Source organism: Pongo abelii, chromosome 7 (assembly GCF_028885655.2).
Source record: "Pongo abelii isolate AG06213 chromosome 7, NHGRI_mPonAbe1-v2.0_pri, whole genome shotgun sequence".
Taxonomy (NCBI): Eukaryota; Metazoa; Chordata; class Mammalia; order Primates; family Hominidae; genus Pongo; species Pongo abelii.
In genome coordinates, this window is record NC_071992.2 from 44,502,795 (window position 1) to 44,515,745 (window position 12,951).

General features: G+C 43.8%; 1 protein-coding gene across 7 annotated transcripts in view; it reads right to left on the reverse strand.

The window, feature by feature from the left end:
* SLC20A2 (solute carrier family 20 member 2) overlaps positions 1–12,951 on the reverse strand; it is a 126,270-nt gene that overhangs the window by 24,965 nt on the left and 88,354 nt on the right. For all 7 annotated transcript variants that reach the window (XM_009243766.4, XM_009243763.4, XM_054561527.2 and 4 more), the window contains one exon: positions 3,117–3,233. In XM_009243766.4, the coding sequence (XP_009242041.1) occupies positions 3,117–3,233 (117 nt within the window). The remainder of the gene's footprint in view (positions 1–3,116; positions 3,234–12,951) is intronic.

Sequence of the window (12,951 nt, forward strand, 5' to 3'; positions counted from 1 at the left end):
CGCGTTCTCGGCTCACTGCAACCTCTGACTCCATGGTTCAAGCGATTCTCCTGCCTCAGCCTCCTGAGTAGCTGGGATTACAAGCATGTGCCACCATGCCCAGCTAATTTTTGTATTTTTAGTAGAGACGGGGTTTCACCATGTTGGCCAAGACGGTCTCAATCTCCTGACCTTGTGATCCACCCACCTCGGCCTCCCAAACTGCTGGGATTATAGTCATGTGCCACTGCGCCTGGCCTATTTTGCTCATTTTTTAATTGAGTTATTTGTTTTCTAAAATTTATTTTTATTTTTTGAATACAAGTCCTTTGTAGTTATGGGATTTGCAAACATTTTTTCCCATTCTGTTCCCGGTGCTTCTCACAGAGCAATAGTTTCAAATTTTGATGAAGTACAATTTATCAAGTTGTCCTTTTTTTTTTTTTTTTTTTTTTTGAGATGGAGTTTTGCTCTTGTTGCCCAAGGTGGAGTGCAATGGCACAATCTCGGCTCACCGCAACCTCCACCTCCCAGGTTCAAGCAATTCTCCTGCCTCAGCCTCCCAAGTAGCTGGGATTACAGGCATGAGCCACCACACTTGGCTAATTTTGTATTTTTAATAGAAACAGGGTTTCTCCATGTTGACCAGGCTGGTCTCAAACTCCTGACCTCAGGTGATCTGCTTGCCTCGGCCTCCCAAAGTTCTGGGATTACAGGCGTGAGCCACCATGCCTGGCCCAACTTGTTCTTTTATAGAACATGTTTTTGGTGTCATATCTAAAAACTCTTTTCTCAACCCAAGGTCACAAAAGTTTTCCCTTATATTTTTTTTTCTAGAAGTCTTATTGTTTTTTAAATTTTATATTTAGATCTATGATGCATTTTAAGTTAAGTTTTAAAATAAGGCTTAGGTTAAGGTTCTTATTTTGGCATATGGATGTCAAGTGTTCCAAAACCATTTGTTGAAAGACTGTCCTTTCTCCATTGAACTGTTTCTGTACCTTTGTTTAAAATCGATTTGCCACATTAGTGTGGGTCTATTTCTAGACTCTATTCTTGTTCCATTAATCTATGTGTCTCTGTCTTCCCTAATTCCACAGTGCCTTGTGGCTTCATAACAAGTCGTGAAGTCAGGTTAATACGAATCCTCCAACTTTTTTCTTTTCTAAAATTGTTCCAGCTCATCTAGTTTCTTTGACTTTCTACATGAACTTTAAAAGTGGCTTGTCTAAATCTACAAAATATCCTGCTGGGATTTCTATTTAAATTGTCTAAAGTCTAGAGATGAATCTAAGAACTGGCATCTCTACTACACTGTCTTCCAATTCAGGAGCATGCTTTGTCTCATGTATTTTGGTCTTCTTCGAAAAGTGAATTTCCAAATGCAGATATATCCACACCGAAATGTGACCCTATGGTACCTGCTGAGACCAAATGTAAATACCTGTTTTTTGAGAGTTCTGTAAAAAGCATGTGGCTTCAAGGCTTGAAATTCAAATATGGGGAATTGGGAATAGGAAAACAGCCCTGGCTGACTTCCTAAGCCATATTCTTCTTCTTTTTAAAAACTGTTTTCCTTTTAATAATATGTGTTTTATTTTGTTTCGTTTTATTATATGTTATGTTATAATTACTATTAACTATAATAATACAATTATTATAGTACTATACAGTAGAGTACTATATTGTATATTATACTATAGTTATCATATAGTATAATAATTGTACTATACCACAGTATAATTATTACAGTACTATAATAATTATTATTATAGGTTATATATATATATATAAAAAATAAAATGCATACTTTTTTTTTTTTGAGACGGAGTCTCACTCCGTTGCCCAGGCAGGAGTGCAGTGGCGCGATCTTGGCTCACTGCAACCTCTGCCTCCTGGGTTCAAGCGATTCTCCTGTCTCAGCCTCCCGAGTAGCTGGGACTACAGGCACCTGCCACCAGGGCCTGGCTAATTTTCGTATTTTTAGTAGAGACAGGGTTTTATTTACCTTGTTGGTCAGGCTGGTCTCTTGACCAATGAACTCCTGACCTCAGGTGATCCACACGCCTCGGCCTCCCAAAGTGCTGGAATTACAGATGTAAGCCACCATGCCCCAGCCAAAAATGCATACATTTTAAGCATCCAGGTGATGACCTGCCGCAAGTGGGCATGGCCTAAACCCCTTCCCCGATGAAAACAAAGACATTTCATGTCCCTGATAAGTTCCTGAGCTGCCTTCTCCAACCCCCTTCCATCCCAGGCAATCAGTGCTTTCTGTTGCTATAGATGAATTTTCCATATTCTTAAATTTAATGGAAAGATCCATAAAACTTTTAAATGAAAATTTATGGAAATGTTATGAAAAATGCCAGCATGCAGAATAGGTGCTCTTCTGGATCATGGGCTTCTGCTCAGTATCACGGCTGTGGGATGCCTTCAGCTGTCAGGTCCCTAGCAGTTCATTTTCTCTATCGCTGCGTGGTCGTCCATTGCATGAATTTACTCAATTTGGTTACCCATTTGCCTGCTGACCAACACATGCGTTGTTTCCACTTTGGGCTATTATGACGAAAAGATTTGTATACAAGTCTTTTTATGAACACATGTTTTCATTTCTTTGGATAAATAGCTAGGAGTGAAATTACTGGCCCACATGGTAAGTGTAAGGTTAACTTTATAAAGAAACTGCAAACCTAACTTCCAAAGTGGTTGCACCATTTTACATTTCAGCATAAACCTGGGAGAGTTCCAATTATTTCACTTCTTCACCCACATATGGAATTGCGGGAACTTTGTACTCTTAGCCATTTTTGTGAGTGGGAAACAAAATCTCCTTGTGGAGTTAATTTGCATTTCTATGAAGGCTAATGTTTTTCCACAGGCTGGCAGAACTGGACTGCACGGTTAACTTCCAGTTACTCATGGCAACTGGGACCTTGCTGCCCACCTGGGTTACAACTTATCAAGAAAACGTCTGAGCCAGAAAGCACTCAGGAACGGACAGACAGAGGATGGGGTATGTTCTGGAGTCATCCACACTTCCGTTTCCTCCATTAGTAAGGATCGTGGCGTGTTACATGTGAGGTTTTGGGAATCAGGAGCATTTCTGTAAATCAGAAGAATCAAAAAGCCCATACCTGTTATTTTCCTCCGCATCCACGGACACACGAAGAGCCACACAAAAAAAGCGAACAGGAGGGCGACACCAAAGGAAATGAGGGCTATGGCCCACATAGGGAGAACGAGGCCGAGCACTGGGAAGGAAAATGAGAAGCAGTGTCATTACTGGAAACTTCTGCAAGGTCGAGCCTCAGGGCGGTGGACTTCCCACTCCCCAAATCGAGAACGAATCACCTGGATTTTGTAGTGAATAAAACTCTCAACCAAAAAAACATGCTATACTTTTTGGAGTAGAAAGCTGTACGTTCAAGACGTCTTATATCTTGCGAATATGTGCTTAAACTAGTTAGTAAGCTAATTATTAAAATTTTAACAACTGGGGGCCGGGCATGGCGCCTCACGCCTGTAATTGCAGCACTTTGGGAGGCCAAGGTGGGAGGCTCACCTGAGGTCAGGAGTTCGAGATCAGCCTGGCCAATATAGTAAAACCCTATCTCTACTAAAAATTCAAAAATTAGCTGGGCGTGGTGGCGCATGCCTGTAATCCCAGCTACTCGGGAGGCTGAGGTGGGAGAATCGTCCGAACCTGGGAGGGGGATGTTGCAGTGAGCCAAGATTGCACCACTGCACTCTAGCCTGGGCAACACAGCGAGACTCCATCTCAAAAAAAAAAATAAAAAAAATAAAAATAAATAAATAAATAAAATTTTAACAACTGGGCACAAACAGCATATTTAAGTTGAGATGAAATTCATTTACATATTATTTCAATATCTAAATGGCTGCACACACAAATGTGGCTGAGAAGGGAGTCAGCTGAGGTCGGGCACAATGGCTCCCGCCTGCAATCCCAGCACTTTGGGAGGCCAAGGTGGGAGGATCACCTGAGGTCAGGAGTTCGAGACCAGCCTGGCCAACATGGTGAAACCCTGTCTCTACTAAAAATACAAAAACTTAGCCAGGCGCAGTGACAGGCGCCTGTAATCACAGCTACTCAGGAGGCTGAGGCAGGAGAATCGCTTGAACCTGGGAGGCGGAGGTTGCAGTGAGCCAAGATCGCGCCATTGCACTCTAGTCTGGGCAACAAGAGTAAAACTCCATCTCAAAAAAAAAAAACAAAGAAAGAAAAAAAAAGAAGGAGTCAGCTAGCTGTCTTCCATCCTGATGCCCACCCCAGCCCAGCCCACCTGCGGCAGGAAGCTGCCATCTGGACACTGCCTGGCTCCGCAACTGAGGCCTCTCCTAGTTCCTCAGCAGCCAGTAGCCCTACTTTAAATGGACATGCACCCTAACCACATACACAGAACTTCTTTGAAATCAGTTGAGAAATAAAAGGATTTTTGTTGTTGTTGTGTTGTTGTTGTTTTAATTTTTATTTTTTTAAGAGACAAGGTCTTGTGATCTTGCCCAGGCTGGTCTCAAACTCCTAGCCTCGTGGGATGTTCCTGCTTTGGCCTCCCAAAGAGCTGGGATTACAGGCATGAGTCACCTGGCCCAAGGAATAAGAGTTTTTTAAAAGGACACTGACCTTCAAATTTAACTCTTCTTTGAAGCATCAACTTACGGAATTACAGTGCAGAAAAACTTTTCACTCAAATCCCATAATGCACACTAAGCAATAATAACATTAGCCAATCCAAGGATGGAAGAGCACATGGTTTGAGAACGTCATCTTTTCATAGCGCTGTCATGTCTCCAGCACTCATCACCCTGAATTTTGTCCATCGGCTGTCAATGGTGACAATAGGCACATTCACACACATTCATACGTGCGCAACTTAAACACTTATGCTCATACGTAAACTCACAGGTAGACATGCAAGAATACTCACCACAGCATTATTTGTAATAGTGAGAATTTGTAGAACAACTAATATATGTATCATTATGAAAATGTGAAATAATTATTGTAGACAGTCTTACGAATTAGGCAGGTCTATATGTACTGATAAGGAAAGAGGCCCAAGATCCAATGAGCAATGCAGGCTAGTTGTATGATATACACATGGCATGATGCAATTTATGTTTGAAAAATAAAACATCCACCTTTCCACATTCCTGCCATATCTGTGAATTTACAGAAAAAGTTCTGGGAAGATACAGTGGTTTCCAATTTCTTTATGGAGAGATGGGAGACTGGAGTGGGAATTTCACTTTTTATTACACATACCTTTATAGTGGTAACTTAAAAAATATATACAATAAGGTAAGGTTCTGGGAGAATTTACTAAAAAAAGTAAAAAACAAAATATAAAAAAGAAAAAGAAATAAAAATATATATACTATAAGAATGTCACTTTTGTAAATTGTTAAAAAATTTAATTCAAAGGGGTTAACTATTTAACACTTTGCTCTTAAATAAATTTGCAGTCTTTGTTTTATTGTTAACCATTTTATACATACAAAGCAGCACAAAGTTACTCAACTGAGGTACTATTAGGCTGGGCAGGGTGCCTCATGCCTATAATCCCAGCACTTTGGGAAGCTGAGGTGAGAGGATCACTTGAAGCCAGGAGTTCAAGACCATCCTGAGCAACATAGTGAGACCCTGTCTCTACAAAATAAAAATAAAAAGATTAGCTGGGAGTAGTGGTGCACGCCTGTAGTCCCAACTACTTGGGAGGCTGAGGTGGGAAGATTTCTTGAGCCCAGGAGTTTGAGGCTGCAGTGAGCTATGATAGCGCCATTGAACTCCAGCCTGGGCAACAGAGTGAGATCCTGCCTCAAAAAAAAAAAAAAAAAAAAAAAAAATTAACATACTATTAACATACATTTGGGCTGGGCACAGTGGCTCAAGCCTGTAATACCAGCACTTTGGGAGGCCAAGGCAGGCAGATCACAAGGTCAGGAGATCGAGACCATCCTGGCTAACATGGTGAAACCCCGTCTCTACTAAAAATACAAAAAAATTAGCTGGGCGTGGTGGTGGGCACCTGTAGTCCCAGCTACTCTGGAGGCTGAGGCAGGAGAATGGCATGAACCCGGGAGGTGGAGTTGCAGTGAGCCAAGATCGTGCCACTGCACTCCAGCCTGGGCAACAGAGCAAGATTCTATCTCAGAAGAAAAAAAAAATTTTTTTTTATAATTGTAAGAGACAGTATGAATAGAATAGGTAGTTAATACTATATATAGTCAGAATTAATGTATATAAGTATTAAAAACAAAAATCCAGAATCACCTAGCTCAATGATAGCTAAGGTCACTGGGGGAGGACAGGCACTTAACTGCTCAGCTCCCATCCCCCTGACTACATCAGAAGGCTATGGACTCAGCTCTGCCACACGGCTGTACTGGCACCCGCAGGCCCCATCTAACTCAGGCTCTGCCCCTGCACCCAAAGCTGAGAGCCGCTTGTGCGACCCCTTGGTTGGTTGCACTGGGCTGTGTCTGGGCCAAGGCTTCCCAGCGTCTGCTGTTCACCTTCATGTAGGGGTTCATACACGCAGCAAAGGATTGCGCCAAAGCTGGTTCTTGCCAACTCGAATGGTACCTGCTCTTTACCAACCTCAAACTAACAACTGACGCCAACACCGATCCCACGCATGGCTTCAAAGCATGGTTCCTGAAGAGGTTTCCCTGCGTCTTCTGTGGTTTTGCTGATGATAAAATTGCTAATTTTGCTACTTTCAGCTTAGCGCTACTGCGCCAAACTGATCTAAGAGAGGCAAACCCTGCAGACCACAGGGAGAGAGAAACAATCTGGGATACATATTTTAAAAATGAGTGAACACTTTTGCTATCAGGCCCTATTTTTACCATTCATACTGAGCAGGGCCCGGAAGAGAACTCAAGAAGAGCTTGACTTCTCTTGATGGGCTCCTTCTAGGACCACGCCAGGCTCCCAGCAGGGTCACATGGGGTCCCAGATGGTGTCAGGACCAACACCAAAAGGGTGAACCTGAGGTCCAGGGCAAGACTTCTCACCCTGTGCTTAGACTTAAGATAATATCGCCTGCCCTTTGCACCTTTGCCGTCACACCTGCCTCTACCACTGATGTGGCCTGGGAAATAGCCAGAAAACTCTGAAATCACCTCCCAGTCATGAGAAACTGGCAGGCGAAGCAGGAGAGAAACGCATCACCCAGGGGAAGTGGTGGGGAGACAGAGTAACATGTCACAGAGGAGGAAGAAGAGAGAAGGAACCTGGGGAAACAGGGGAAGCTGTTCACAGTAGGTGAGAGGGGGAGCAGAATGGGGACAGGATCTTACTGAAGTATTCCAGCAGTTTGGTGATTTAGCAGAGAATCAGACGAGCACAAGGATTTACTTTTAAGGCCTGCATGTGAAAAAAGTAAACTGACAGTTATCTGTGTTACACAGCTCCAAGTTGTACTAAGTACATAAAATCCAGTTTTGTGGATAAAAAACAATTCAATACAAAGATTCAGCACAGGACAGCGCCTGAATCAATGCACACTGAAGGCAAACGGTTTTTCTCCTAAAAACTCAAGACTGGCTTCTACACAACAAGATTTTTGACAAGAATACTTTCTATTAAATTGTCTTTCTGGTACGGATCTCAAATTGTTTCCAAACAATTATGGCTACATCAGGCAGTAAGACACGGCCGTCATTTCCCCCTGCGGATGGACATACTGGGGCACAGCCTCAGTGGCTTGTGTTCACTCAGCCAAAAGTAGCTGCCAGGAACCAGCACAAGGAGCTCTGGGTCTCCGTTCTCGGCTCTAGCCACTAAATGCCCTTTCATGTCAAGCGCCTTTCATTTGCGGAGCAGCAAAGATACGATGAATAGTGATTTAGCTCTAACCTCAAACATCTTTACAATTCTATTCCAAATTCCCAAAAGATTAGATGAATATTCAAGCCATTTAGGGAGAAATACATAGAACTTTTTATACAAGCTCAGTCTCCATTGTTATTGCCTTGTTGTACTTCTTGTTTTTCACATCTAACACACATGACTAAGGATCTATAAACAAATAAAACTTATATGGGACCAATAAGGCTTTAGTCCATATCAGTTTCCTTATATCATGACTCATTATCTCCTCCTTACAACCTTCCTTCTTATTGACTCAATGCAGATTCTTTGTCTTCATTTATATAAATAATCCATGCTTATCGTAAAAATATCAGCAGTACCTACAAAATTGTATGATGTACAAATACGAACCTTCCTCATCATCCTCCACTCTTCAACTTACTTCCCAGGGAGACAGTAAGAACTATTTGGTGTGTATCTTTCCAGGCATTTTCTAGGTAGGCACAGACACCATGTCGAACATTTCTTTTTCTTTTTTCCTTTTATTAAACAGAAGCAGAATCCCACTATATACTATTCTATGCTTTTGTTTGTCACATAACAATATGCTGCAGATATCTTCTCATAGTAAACATTCACACTCATGTGTGCACACACGTGCACACACACAGAGATTACCTCCTTTGCAGAACTGCTCTAATATCTTGCCTTATAAATTGAGCTTTGTCTTTTGCTCTAGATCAATATATTCGAAGCATTAGAGGGGCTACCTATGTAATAGGAATTCTGAAACAACCTAGTTGAGAAAATAAAATAAAAAAATGTGATTTCCTAATTTGCTCTATAAGTAAAAATATATATATATTTTTGCACATGGTACCAAGTATTTTTTTTCTTTCTTTTTTTGAGACTGAGTCTTACTGTATTGCCCAGGCTGGAGTAAAGTGGTGCCATCTCGGCTCATTGCAACCTCCACCTCCCAGGTTCAAGCGATTCTCCTGCCTCAGCCTCCCAAGTAGCTGGGATTACAGGCACATGCCACTATGCCCAGCTAATTTTTGTATTTTTAGTAGAGATGGGGTTTCACCATGTTGGCCAACCTGGTCTCGAACTCCTGACCTCAGGTGATCCACCTGCCTCAGCCTCCCAAAAGTGCTGGGATTACAGGCATGAGCCACCGCGCCCGGCCTCTTTTTTTTTTTTTTTTTGAGATGGAGTCTCGCTCTGTCGCCCAGGCTGGAATGCAGTGGCTCAATCTCCACTCACTGCAGCCTCCACCTCCCCGGTTCAAGCAATTCTCCCGCCTCAGACTCCCAAGTAGCTGGGATTACAGGAACTCACCACCACACCCAGCTAATTTTTGTATTTTTAGTAGAGACAGAGTTTCTCCATGTTGGCTAGTCTGGTCTCTAACTCCTGACCTCAGGTGATCTGCCTGCCTCTGCCTCCCATAAGTGCTGGGATTACAGGTGTGAGTCACTGAGCCTGGCTGGTACCAACTTTTTCAAACCAGGGTACATTTGTGATAATTTTGAAAACGAGGTGAATTTAAATGACCCTGTTTTGAATCCAGCTCTTGGTGATAACTGGAGACTCTTCTCACCCTAGGGCTTCCCCAATCCAAGACTAGGAATCACTGTAACGGCAATTTCTGGCTTCTCCACAGCCTGCACTTCACAATCACAGCATGGAAGAAAGAGGCCCTCTGAGTGCAGGGCTCCTTCTCACAAAGCCAACTGGCGGCCTGAGAGGTTTCTGATGTCCTGGTTTCCTAGAAACTGGATCAGAAGCAGCTGCAACTGGAGGAGGAACAGGGGGAGGAGGAAGAGGTGGAAGAAGAGAAGGAGGAGGAAGATGAGAAGGAAGAGGAGAAACCAGAGGAGGGGGATGAGGAGGAGAAAGAGGGGGCAAAGGAGGAGGAGAAACAGGAAGAAGAGGAGGAGGACAGGGAAGAGAAGAGATGGAGGAGGAGGAAAAGATACGGAGGAGGAGGAAGAGATGGAGAAGGAGGAAGAGATGGAAGAGGAGGAAAAGATGGAAGAGGAAGAGATGAAGAGGAGAAGGAGGAAGAGATAGAGGAGGAGGAGGAAGAGATGAAAGAGAAGGAGGAAAAGATGGAGGAGGAAGAGGAAGAGATAAAGAGGAGGAAGAGATGGAGTAGGAGAAGGAAGAGATGAGGAGGAGGAGGAAGAGATGAAAGAGGAGGAAAAGATGGAGGAGGAAGAGGAAGAGATGGAGGAGGAGGAGGAAGAGATGAAGAGGAGGAGGAGGAACAGATGAAGAGAAGGAGGAGGAAGAGATGAAGAGGAGGAGGAGGAAGAGATAGAGGAGGAGGAGGAAGAGATGAAAGAGGAGGAAAAGATGGAGGAGGAAGAGGAAGAGATGGAGGAGGAGGAGGAAGAGATGAAGAGGAGGAGGAGGAAGAGATGAAGAGGAGGAGGAGGAAGAGATGAAGAGGAGGAGGAGGAAGAGATAGAGGAGGAAGAAGAGATGAAGAGGAGGAGGAGGAAGAGATGAAAGAGGAGGAGGAGGAAGAGATGAAAGAGGAGGAGGAAAAGATGGAGGAGGAAGAGGAAGAGATGAAGAGGAGGAGGACGAGATGGAGGAGGAAGAGATGGAGGAGGAGAAGAGATGGAAGAGAGGAGGAAGAAATGAAGTGGAGGAGGAAGAGATAGAGGAGGAAGAGATGGAACAGGAAGAGATGGAGGAGGAGGAGGAAGAGATGAAGGAAGAGATGGAGGAGAAGAAAGAGATAGGAGGAGGAAGAAATGGAGGAAGAGGTGGAAGAAATAAAGAGGAGAAGGAGGAAGAGATGGAGGAGGAGGAAGAGATGAAGAGGAAGAGGAGGAAGAGATGAAGAGGAGAAGGAGGAAGAGATGGAGGAGGAAGAGATGAAGAGGAAGAGGAGGACGAGATGAAGAGGAGGAGGAGGAAGAGATGGAGGAGGAGGAAGGGATGAAGAGGAGAAGGAGGAAGAGATGAAGAGGAAGAGGAGGAAGAGATGAAGAGGAGGAGGAGGAAGAGATAAAGAGACGGAGGAGGAGGAAGAGATAAAGAGGAGGAGGAGGAAGAAGTGGAGGAGGGGGAAGAGGAAGAAGTGGAGGAGGGGGAGGAGGAAGAGATAGAGGAGGAAGAGATAAAGAGGAGGAGACAGAGATGGAAGAGCAGAAGGAGGAAAAGATGGAGGAGGGGAGGAAGAGATGAAGAGGAGGAGGAGGAGGAGGAGGGGGAGGAGGCCGCAGGAGGCCGCAGAGGCAGGGGCAGGCATGTATCAGGTACAGACATGCTCTGGGGAAGTCAGGAACCAGGCCTGGTTAAGTTGGGAATTCCTTTGCTGGTGGAAAAGAGTGAGCAAAAGTTGGGTTAGGGTTAGAACTTTTGGGAGTACCCATTACATTAGAACGGTAATGAGGAAGCCACGTTTCTGGTAAGAGACATGCCTAGAGCAGCGGTTCTCAAACTGTAATGTGCTTCCAAATCACTGAGGCTCCCCAATTAAACCACAGGTCACTGGGCTGCATTCAGTGGGTCCAGGGCTGGGCCTCGGAATCTGCATCTTGACAAGTTCCTGCATGCTATTGCTGGCCAGGGACCACACATTGCCTTAGAAGGTGCCTACCAGAGGCTTAACTGGGTGACCTGCTTTGACTGTTCAAAGGGGCATGCCATGAACTTTAGCATTCACTGTTTAAACACTGAACAAAAACCAGGCCCCACACAACTGAAGACTTTTTCATTAAAAATGAAGCTTAGGCTTGTATCCAACCCAAGTAAGCATTTTATTTCCTAAAGTTATTTTTTAGTCCTTGCAAGTCATTTTTTTAAGAACAAAAATGCAAAGACAATTTTTTAAAAGTGTGAACTTAGTCTTTGAAGTGTAAGAAAGACTTTTGAGAAAAGTCATGTCAAATGTAAAGTAATACAAATCAAACTAAGCCGAAGAAATAATCAACTTCACAATAATTTAGAGTAGAGAAGCAGAGGAAATCAAAATAAAACACCAAAAACACGAACTAGGACACCACGGCTATTGATGACACAGCTGGACTCGCAGAGATACCCCATATGAGGAAACAGTATGTAATGAAAGTCTACGGTGAAGGGCAAAAGACCTTCAAGGCTTACATAAAAATAAGATTTTGACTCACTCACTGGACATTCTAGAAACATTCCCTTGGAATCTAAATATTAGCAAAGTCCTTTTTTGACTCATCGGAGGAACAAAATGGTGGGACCTTCAGAGCCATGACCTTCTTCTCCTCTAGGCAAGCCCCTTGAGAAACTTCAAGTAAGAATTTTTCCATACAAAGATGTGTGGAAAAACAGAAGGACAGGATGACTCAGGAGTTTCTGGCACGTTAAGGCCAAAAGACTGGGTTAGGTTAATTATGACTGATGGTAACAAAACAGCTTCTAACAGGCACGGTTGGCCTTCTCCATCCGTGGTTCAGCAGATACTGGCGGCCAACTTAAGGGACTTGAGTATCCATGGATTTTGGTATCTTTTTTTTGTTTGTTTTTGAGACAGAGTCTTGCTCTGTCTCCCAGGCTGGAGTGCAGTGGTGCGATCTCAGGTCACTGTAAGCTCCCCCTCCTAGGTTCATGCCATTCTCCTGCCTCAGCCTCCCGAGTAGCTGGGACTACAGGTGCCTGCCACCATGCTGGGCAAATTTTTTTATTTTCAGTAGAAACAGGGTTTCACCATGTTAGCAAGGATGGTCTCGATCTCCTGACCTCATGATCCGCCCGTCTCGGCCTCCCAAAGTGCTGAGATTACAGGCATGAGCCACCGCGCCCGGCCAAATTTTGGTATCTATGGAGGTCCTACAGCCAATCACCGAGGAGAGGGAGGGACCAACGACTGTATGAAGCATTGATTATGTGCTGGGCACTGTGCCAGGTACCTTGCCTGCATTATCTCAGGGACTATAGTGTCCCTTGAATGGAGATGCTACTCCTGGCCTTACTTTATAATCAGGAATAAGACTTTGGGAGGGGAGGTGATGTCACAATCCTGACAGAACAGCCACCCAACTACAGAACCTAACGCTAACTTCAGGACTGGGAATAAATACTGCTTGTGCTTTGAGGGAATAATGAACTTCAAGATCCTTACACAGATTTTTTTT